At 32.5% G+C, this 11296-nt stretch overlaps 1 protein-coding gene across 1 annotated transcript; it reads right to left on the bottom strand.

Moving 5' to 3' along the window:
- Positions 1-4863: 4863 nt before the first annotated feature.
- Positions 4864-6461, bottom strand: LOC108766057 (malectin-A). The gene is made up of 4 exons (XM_018515093.1): positions 6087-6461; positions 5830-6012; positions 5458-5515; positions 4864-5386 (listed from the first exon to the last, which is right to left on the bottom strand). Exons 1-4 carry the CDS (start codon positions 6459-6461, stop codon positions 5178-5180), a joined length of 825 nt encoding a protein of 274 aa, XP_018370595.1. The 3' UTR covers positions 4864-5177.
- Between the last annotated feature and the right edge of the window lie 4835 nt (positions 6462-11296).

The raw sequence follows: 11296 nt of genomic DNA, 5'->3' as shown, positions 1-11296 counted from the left end.
CAGATCTGGCCCCCAGCGACTTTTTTCTGTTTCCTAGGCTCAAAGTTTGGTTCGGAGGACAGAAATTTTCATCGAACGAGGTCATCGCATCCGTAGACGCCTATTATTTTGCAAAGCAAGACGCTCAGTATTATTTGAATGGATTAAAGGGGTGGGAGCATCGCTGGAAAAAATGTATCGACTTAAAAGGAGACTATGTGGAAAAATAAAATTGAATTTGACCGAAAAATTACTTATTTCTATGTTAGGCTCAAAACTTTTCAGACGATCCTCGTATTACGCTACTGAAAAAAAATGACATAGTAACAGCATTGTTTTAATTGAAAATAATTTTATTAAATTACAATAACACTATTAATGATACAAATACATCATGCTCTTGCTTTAATAAAATTTTATTTGTTTCATTAATAGTGTTATATGAACTAAAATTATTTTTAATTAAAATAATATTTATTATTTACAGGTTCTTAAGATACTTATTAATAGACTGCAGATATTTATGCAAAATACTTAACTGAATATTAACCATTGGACAGTTTTAGCAGTCGATCATTGTTCGTTAAAGAGTTATTAAAAAGTATTATAAAAAGTTTGAGATTGTGTTATCTGTAAATATGCAATTTATGCAAAATATTCAGTTTACTACTTTAATAGTGATACTTATTATCACTATTAAATGGACGATCAATTTAATTTGAAATTAATTCAACTTCAGTTTGCGATTGCGTTTCAAATCCGACAAATCATATCGATACGCAGTTTATAAAGTTGAAATAATTTGTAAAATAATATATTTCGCATTTAGTTATTATTAAGCACAAAGATCCGCTTTAATTGGAAATAGAATTTCTATTAAAATATAAATGCTGTTGATAACATAATTCTTTCCAGTGTATAATTTTAGTACTGAAGGTGAATACCGTAATCTTAATTTTAAATGTGTCCCAATTATCAATAATCTCCTCTAAGCTTTAATATGCGTGGAAATCTGCATAGGAAATCTTCTACTATAAACGTGCAAACGATATTTCCGCTATTTATCGCGCAGGGGACGAAGTTAAACGTATCGCAGATGATCCTCGTATGGATCGGCTATAATTTGAATAATAATACTTGAGAGAGACACAGATTATGCCGATCAAGTTAGGTACAAAAAACAAGTCATATGTCCTAACGTTAAGTCGCACCAATCTGTCACCTGTTCGTTAACATTCTTTTTCGATTATGAGGGAGGATAGAAGAGTTCCGCCGACACATCGACGATCTCGCACGCGGAAAATATACGCCGATCAAAAATGCCTTTATCGTCGCTTTGGCGTTTACAAAAATTTTTATCTAAATTTATCCAATAGATACGAATAATCGAGATATAATGTGTACATACGTACTTGTATCTCGACTGTAGGTTAAAAGAACGATTTCAGTGAGCGAGCGAGCTAGACGGTCAATGTTCATTTCTCCATTAGTCATCTCTCGTTAATAATCATTGTCATAAGAGACGTTATCGTTTCCGTTTATTAAAGGAAAATGTCAGCCTTATCTATGAATGGAATTGATAGAGAAAACTTATTTCTACATTGTCGCGTAGAACGTTTTAAAACTCTACCCTAATTTCGATCATTTTTCGACCAAAATGTCAACGTCGATTTATGATATTTCGGAATTTTTTGGCCATAAAAACAGAACACTCGTAAATTTTTTACTTTCCTTAACGAAAGACTAATAAAAAAAAATTAAATTTTTCTTCGTATAAGTATTTAGGAAACAATTTCTTTTCAAACTCAAGATCAGACAAAAATTTAAAACTGTCGGTTATAAAACATAAAATTAAAGAAAAGTCTATTCTAAAATATTTTATATTCTAGAATAAGAAAAAAATATTTTCTACATATAAATCAGTGACCCCAAAAATCCTTAGATACCGAATTTTATGCCAATCCATCAACATTTTGAATTTTGGCCAAGATTTCGGGTCGTCTGGCCCACTGTGCAAAGATTAGAATTGGCGGTTCTACAATAAAATATAAAATTGATTCATTTTAGAGAATACTCTATTCTAGAAATAGATAAAATTATTTTTCTATATATTTATATATTTTATCCAGAAAAAAGAATTATTATCAATGCGATAAATATTCCAAAAGTAGCCTCAAAAGCGAAGAGGAGCGACACAGCTTTTTTCGCTCCTTTACAGCTTCCTTTACTCCAATATCTTTTTTCTTCACGCTCGACGAGAGTTTAACTCCGATCGACAAAATACTATTATTTAATATCTGCCGGCGACCGATAGGCTTACCGCGCTACGTGCGAGAACATTTGATCTCTGATGCATCAGTCGTTATACAGATAAAGAGGCATTACAAGTAAGCACTTGGCCGCAAGCTCTTTGCTCCAAGGGCAAGAAGGAAAGGAGACTCGCAAAGCTGGGGAGAGAAAGGGGATCTCCGGATCGCGCGGATCGACTGTCTCGCCGGTCCCGCCGTTTCGAAACAAGTACAGCCGCATGAATTGACAGCTAATTGCCGGTGATGAGCACACATCAAAGACTTCGACGATGCGATGCGAGGACGCGCTGCTCTGGCGCGTTGGGTCCCGTCACGTGACGTCCCGTCGTCTCATGCGGGATGAATGAGCTTGTTCCCATTACGAACGTACGATTCTTTACGTTGCGGGACGCTCAATTGAATTTATTGTACCTACGTGTATATATTGTCCCGTTTGCCGGTTTGGTTTACGAATAATCGCGCGATCGATGGTAGACGACGCTCTTTCGCTCAAGTTCGACGATTTCTCCTCATCCTTTTCCTTTTCGATGTTGCTAAATAGAACGGGCTGTAGTTATTGATGATTTGCACGGGATATCGAATATGCGATCGATAAAAATTTCGTTAACTAAAAATACTGATATGTAATAATTTATACTATTTAAAGAAAATCAAATTAAAGACGAAATTTGTGAATTTAATTTTGAGGAAAGGAATAAATAGAAACACTTCGTTTAGGTGTTATTTATTATTATATTTAAATAACTAATATATTTTAAGTATAATGACTCTAAAAATAAATTCTAATAATGGTAAATTAAATCATCACTAAGAGCCAGCACGGATATTAGTGTACAGATATTCACGATATGCAAACGTTTCGACCAAAAGTTCGAAGATTCAAGTGTAAACGAATGCATTCGTTGAATGATCGATTCTTACTTTCATCATTCTACACATGACTGGCAAAAATATCGTAAAAGCTTGAAGCTTTCTCTACAAAATTTTTTGTTACTGAATTGTTGCAAATTAAATAAAATGAATACTTTGACTTTGATTGCTCATAACTAGTGTTCTTTGTCCGTATAAATTCAAAATGAAACTCGAATGGACTGTATAGTTAAAAAATTCGAGTTCCATTTTGAAATTTTCAGGGTTACTTCATAATTAAAATGGGAATATGATGATATTTTTACTATCTCGGAAAATTTTGCATTTTTTTTATACGACGGTTTCGAAATAATTATTTGAAATTTGCATAAGCGACGTTTTTTATAAAATTATGCAACTTACATGCGTCAATATATAAAAAATCACATTTTTTTTCGCGATACACGTGTCTCATATTTTTATCTGTAGAATAGCTATATAAAATGTTAGCAAATTTTTAAAAAAATCAAATAACGATGTTTCAAAGGCCCAATTTGACGTGGAATGCCTCATAGATTGTAAGTATTATATATACCAACAAAGTTATTTAAGGAGAAAACATGTAAAATATTAACTTACTTTCAATGGTATATGCAAATTAGTACAAATTCAGTTGTGTTAATTTTTGCCATTGTGTTGTTTTTTCTTATGATCCTGCTAGCTTAAATAGACTTAAACTATCAGCGTTATTGTTTTCTTGGAAATGACACATAAAATAAAATTGTTTTTGGCAGTACAAAATAGTACAAATTCAATCGTATTCGATACAATTTAGTACAAAATGAGTACTAAAAATTCCGATAGGTCCGATTTGGTTCTGCTAGCCTTTATACAGCTAAAGAAAAAGAGGAAAGACAAACCGTGTAAGAAGTTTAATACCGGAGTATAATGCCGGAAAAAGAACAAATTTCTTATAAGGATGTTACTACGCACGTATTGCCGTATGTCAAAGTTTGCAAGTATGTTCATATGTTATTTGGCTGCAGCATAAAATAGACTCGAGAATTTGTCCATCCTAAAGCTAATCAGAGATGGAACATGACATGTATAGAACATTTCGTGATATAAATACTTTAATTTTTGTAAGATTATTTAATTGATTTACAACTGAATTTAATTAGGACGTAAGTCAAATTAGCATTTTCGAGTTAAAAAATCAACGAAATTGAAAATAAAAATTTGTAAATATTATATCTGTGTCGCAATTAAACGATAACATTTTAATATATATTTTAACTAATATATAATACTACATAACTTTCTTAGAATTTAATAGGAACGTTTAATCAAAAAATTTAAGGATGCATATAAAAAATTGTAAATAATAAATAAGGATCTCTCTCCAAATTCATCGAATGTTCTCTAAAAATCGATTACAAACTTATCAAAAATTTGTCATTAAAATTAACGTTGAAGATTTTTAAGCACATTTTATATCAGGTATCTTCATAGTTCCATTTACTTTTTGAGCACCTATTAATATTCAGTATATTAATTTTCTTAAATTTATGCAATCGGAAATGCAAGGATTTTTGTAAATTGAAAAACCTTAATGATGTAAATAAAACAAGTTCATTCTAAGGAAATTTTTTTAATTTACTTTAATTTTAAGAATTAGCTTAAGAATTAGTATAATCTTAAGTTGTAATTTAAACCTAATTGTGAAATTGCTTTGTTAGTAAATACTTAGAAGTTATGAAAAAATTATATCATTTTTATCGAAAAAACAATGTTCCTAAAATACTTCAAAAATCTATATAATCAGATAAATGTATAAAACACATTTCACGTAACACTACGTTTATAAATTAAAAATAAATATTCTCACATGCTAAGTCTGGCAATGCAAAGGAGCTTAGATAACTGATTACTTATTTATTTACACTATTTAGACGTTCTCTTGTAGATTGAGCAAGTCTAAATAATTGGGAACACTGTTACCGTTAAGTACAAGGCATTTCTATGTACGTGTGTGTCCACTTACAATTTACATAGACAGAACAATAATGGAATAAAAGCGCCGATGGCTACAAAAACAGGTAACATTATAGACGAATCGTCTATCAAGTACGGGTCAGGTGTCCTGGGCCCGCTCGTGTGTCTACTACGCATAGTAGTTTCTTCCTCTTCTTCTTGCATACCATGATAATCCTCTGGATCAGGCGGTATCGGTCCCAATTGTGGTACATCTAAAAAATATAGTACTCACATGAATGTTTTGGCTGCAAACAAATTCTTTAACAAAAGAAAATATACGAACCATCCAAAATACCTTTCACAACAGCTATGGCATTTATTTTTGGATTGTCTCTATAACCCTGTAAAATTACAAAATTGATGAATGCTATTAAATATATATATATATTTTTTTTTTCAACAAGAGACAGTGTAACACAGCGATCATTTCATCTTGTTTAACCATTGACTGCAGTCATTTGAATTATATCAAAAATGATACAATCTATACGATTGGTACTATAAAGTTCTAAATTGTCGTAATAATTGTAATAGAGTCTCGAATTCACTGCATTGCACTGTGTCATCTGTGCCTTTTGAAAAACAAATAATATGTAAAGAAATATATTAATGCATAGCATATGTAGCATACAGTAAAAATATATTAATCAACTACCTTTATAAATTCTACTCTTATCTTCCCTGCAAGAATGTCTGATTCTTCATCATTGTATATCAACTTTCCACCCTGTACCCTAAACGGTACATATTCGTCATGTGCAACACCTCGACCAACTCTCTCAAAGATATCTAAATCGGTGACTACAGTATGATCGCCATTCAGCACGACATCGAAGACCTAAAATGAAATAAATTACATATTTGATCGAGAGATTTCTAACAGGACAAATCTGTTTTCACAAAGAGGGTCACCTTCATGTTTGGCGAGTTGAAGTACACCTCACAAAACTTAAGTATCATAACGTAATTCCCATCCTGGCTGATCGGGATGTCGTATCCAAAGGTGTTGTGATGATAACGCTCGGTTTGATATAATATCTGGTCCACGTTGCCGATGCGCCCGATGATGAGCTGCTTACCATAATCGGAGGCCGTGCCGACCTTCCCCATAAGAGGATCCCTGGCATAATGTAACCCATAACTATCCGTGTGCGATTCGCCACCTGCGTTAATCGCGTATATCACCTCAAGGCAGTACGAGCCAGAGGCGAATACCCCGAGCAGGAACAGCAAGAAGATCGGGAGGTCATCGTTCCACATTGGCAATCGCATTCTTAGAGCTGTCATGCATTCGCGACTTTAAGATGAGATTTAACCCGTTCACCGGCACAGCTGTGTACTCATAACTCGTCCTACGGGTTCTGCTTGCTGTTCAGCGGATTGTTGATGTTGTCGTCCGGCACGCTTCGTGTCCGGGATCGCGTGGACTCGCATGGAAGAGCGAAAAGACTGAGCTTATCTGCTTATATCACGCGCAACCGAACCCACATGGCACGTCACTCTATCCCGCTAACGGAAAAAATATTGTAGTCCAGCTGTGCGGCCCGAGATATCGCAACGTTATCCAGTTAGATCGCTGACTTACCGACGTGACACGAGATAGTAGTTCGTGCAATATCGAGAACGTCCGTCAGAGGACGCTACCTTCTCATATTTCTTCGACTTTCCGCTTCGAAGACAGACCGCATAATCGGATAAGCTCAGGCGTTTTTTCGTTATCCAACCAGAAGCTACCACAACTAAGGCTTCAGGGATCAGAAGACGAAGATAGCCGTGGTTGCTTCTGGTTGCACAACGAAAAAACGCCACTGGATTTGTATATCTTATGGAATTATTCAATTATTCCCTACATTTCTATTGTATTTCTAAGAAAAATGGAATAATTTCGATCGGAATCCGATTTGTTCCGTGACATGTGTCCAGACTGTCTCAGCTGACCTGCACAAAGTACGAACCAAATTTTTTGCGTTTTTAATGAAACTGACCTTTGAACTTACCCGATCAGAAATTTATGATTCCGTATCGAATCTGCTGAAGAAGATCAAGAACTATTAAAAAGAGAGGAGAGAAAGATTTAGGCTTAACGATTATAAGTCTACTCGAATTTAATATATTGTATACATTTACATGCATTATTATGTGAGATTTTCAGTAATTTCGTTAAATTTATGCTTTTATATGTCGTAAACGTCGACTCAGGATCGATATAACTTTTATGTATCTATTCGTGACAGAACGTGATAGGTATCGTTCTAGTTCCATTCTCTATCTATAGTATCTTTAACACGGAAAATCAAATTCATATTAGAACAAATTCTAACAAAATCGATTCGGAAATAGATAATTCGTAACTTCGGTTTAAAACCACGGAACCCCGCGTGAGAATCGAAATGGAATATAATTTCGCTAAGCTTGTACTTACAATAAGCGATTACTTGACAGTCTTTTTTTGCACAATGTCGGAAATAAAATTGATTAAAAAATAAAATTATATCGGCATCAATCCTCACGTTAAATCTTTTCATTTTCAATACAAAAGAGTATATTTATTGACTCATAATAAGGCAATAAATGTGATAATAACATACAAACTTTAAATTTAATTTAATTCTATACCTTTATTTTTACTACTTTATCATATTTACTCATCTCATTATCAATAATTGATATACGACAAACGCACTGACAATATGATAAACGAACCGAAATAATGTTGCGTTTATTTCACGCGCGCAATGTATAAATATTTTAGATAAGATTCAGGAAAGAGAAACGACTGACTTCCATCACAATCTTTCTTTTTATACTCCTACATCAATTTGATCACCGAATTTATTGCTATTTACAAGCGACATTGGCAATTTGCCGTCAGAGATAAAATCGTAGTCTTATTATATCGTTAATCGTTACTATACTTACTTGAGGCCTCTCCGTTTATTTTAAGTAATAAGGAATTTCAATGAAAATCAAAAATACCGCTCGCGTAAGACATATTTATATACTTCTTACTTTTTGCAAAAAAATTGATTAGAAATAATTGATAGCTGTAACAAAACTAAATTGCATTAAGAATTTCATTTTTTATAAACACATTATGATTTGCTTAAGAGCCTGCGTACAATAGAGGAACAAGAATTAGATATTAAGATTTCAACCTATCAAAAACCGTATATTCCGATGTAATCAGTTTCTGATAGGTTAAAATCTTAATATCTAATTCCTGTTCCTGTATTGTGCTCAGGCCCTTACTATCGCTTTTATGTGTATATACTATTGTAAAGTGGATGCGTTCTCCGATAATAGATTATTGATAACATGCAGGTACAAATCCTTGAATGAGTAATTGATCAAACTCTAAATTAAAATTTTGTCAAAGCAAAATTCGCTTGAAATTAAAGGAGAAGGAAGATAAAAAATTACTCGTTATTTTCATAATTGTTTACAAAATATTTTCCAATATTTAAACAATTATGAAAAACAAGACATTTTATCTCATTTCTCCTATATTTTCCAATAATTTCAAGTGCATCTTGCTTTGACAGAATCTTAATTTAGAGTTTGGTCATTCAAGTACTTAATATCTATTAAAAATAATGAGATAATTCAGGAAGAGGAAGCACGAAACTGCGAATTTTTGTTAAGGAAAACAACTTCGTGTGGCATCGAAGAGCAAATTTTAAATGACTGTACAATTCACCTTTTATTTTTTAGTCTGAATGTTCAAGGAATTCTTTTGGCTTTCATTGAGACGAAGGTTGAATATTCCGGAACACCCTATATATATATTAAAAGAAAGGACGAGGACATCTAAACGTGATCAAGCGAGAGAGAGAGAAAGAGAGAACAAGGTCAAGACGATGTTTTCTTTGTGCCAAAATGAACGAAAGATTTTAATACAAAGAACACATTGCAGTACAAACATTTATAATAAAAATCTCGATGAAATACATATATTAAAATAATCGAAGATGTTTCAATAAATTTTCTTTATATTGGTATTTTAATATTTTTATATTGAATAAGTTACACAAATTTATTGTTAACAAAGAATATTGAGAATTTCCGATGATTCAAATAAGACAAAAAATTGAAAAAACGATGGAATAGTTTTAGGAAATATCCAAAGACCGAAATATATGGAACGTCGATCACAAAAAAAATAAACACAAAAGATCCTTTCTATTATATTCCATAGACAGGTATATAAATACCTTTATAAAAATAAATGTATTTATATTTTCAAATAATTCTCTATAAATAGATGTATTTATATTTTAGATATATTTACAACGTCGCTTAATATATTTACTACTTTTAAAGTTACGTGTAATTATTAAATTTAAATTCAACAAAATTTTTACATTTATTAAAACTTTTTAATCCATTTTTTTAAACGTATGGATATTTTATTTTTGAATTTCATGTAAGACATTATTCCAAGAGAACTGGCCCAACTAATTTTCACAAAATCCGCCAAAACCATTTCGAAAATCTTTCATAAATTTTTAATAGTTTAATATAATTCTTGAAATATGTATATTTTAAGACTGTTCAATACGTGGAAAGTTCGTTCACTCGTAGGTCTCATTAAAAACTATTTTAAGAACTTTTATTTTGGTTTACATATGAAAAGCTTCAAAAGCAGAGGGATCGTTCAATATCGATTCTACATTTCACAAATAATTAAAAGATTATAATCAACGTGAAAAAGACTGGATGTTAGTACTTCTTCTTTCGCTCGCCTCGATTTACAAAGCCGAAAAACATGAGGGTTACTCTCCCGCTGTTTCAGACAGTACGTATTATGCTTTAAGGGGAGAGAAGACACGAAGGGCATCGCTGTACTTCAGCTTTCTTAGGGACGCCCAATGTTCCCAAGAGTCCCAAGACGATTCGATGACCGTTACTTCAGTGTTCGATGCATCTGGCTCGAGTTTGGCTTAGCAACACCTTGACGGCGGGAAAGCACATGTCGATACGCGTCAAATAGCGCAGACTTCTTGAAATATTCAAGTTTCTGCAGATTTCACACGTGGACTAACCGACTCTCGGTATCGACTGTTTAAATAAATAACAATAACGATTCTTTTATCATTATAACATAGTCTTTCTTTTCTATAGTCTACCGCAATGACGCGCAACTTGCGGCCCACCTGTGAATTTTTTGCTACCCGCCGTTTCACAGCTGAAAATATAAAATCATATTTTTTTTCCCATACAGCACTGGAACTTGTCGCAACATTGCAACGTTTGCAATGTTACTGCAATATTTCTGGAACGTTGCAATATTGCTGCAATATTGCTGGAATAATATATGTTGTATGGACTACTTTATGTAAACATTATGTGGTGTATTTGCAAGATTTTCTCTACTTTTAAAAATGACTCTTTGAAAATGATCTTTATATGTCCAGTTTCACAATTTGCGGAGAATTGGAAAGAGATAAGGAATAAGTTGAACTTCGGCTAAAAAGTTGACCATAAATTGTGAAATCGAGCCTAAAAAAAGAGATTGCGTACCACTGATATAATGCATATAACATCGACATGAAAAGAATGTAAAGTGTAGATTGAGTCGGAAATCCAAGCAGGGGATTCTTAAGAAGAAAAATGTAGATATTTCCTAAAGCTATTCAACTATTGCATCATTTCATTGGTTTTTTCATCATCTTGTCCCAATCATCGGAACTTTCCCAACATTCTTTGTTATTAACGAGAGATTTGTGTGACTCATTCAAAATATTATGTTTTGTATTTCTCTTATTATTATTATTTTTAATACAGACAGGAGTAAAATACGTAATATTTTTTCATCCTTTCTGTTTCACATCCTTTTTTACATATTTCTTTAGGATACGCTATCGATATAAAATATATTACACAGATAATGTCAGATAAATGTCAATTAACGTTTCGAAACAGCTTTCTAAGTTATAAATATGCACGTAAAAGTAAACAGTTCGATAGCGCGAGCTAATGGATAAAAAAGTAATTACAAGAATTACAAGCATTTACAGGTATTAAGGTATTCGTATAATTATCAAGAAGTAATATTGTAATTACTTCTCTAATATTAATAATCAAGCGAAATGTAAGTTTCGTTTTCTCATTTTAGTTTTTTT

The sequence above is a fragment of the Trachymyrmex cornetzi genome, unplaced genomic scaffold, assembly GCF_001594075.2.
Source record: "Trachymyrmex cornetzi isolate Tcor2-1 unplaced genomic scaffold, Tcor1.1 scaffold57, whole genome shotgun sequence".
Taxonomy (NCBI): Eukaryota; Metazoa; Arthropoda; class Insecta; order Hymenoptera; family Formicidae; genus Trachymyrmex; species Trachymyrmex cornetzi.
Note: the sequence above shows the minus strand (reverse complement) of the source record. Positions and strands in the feature narration are given on the sequence as shown.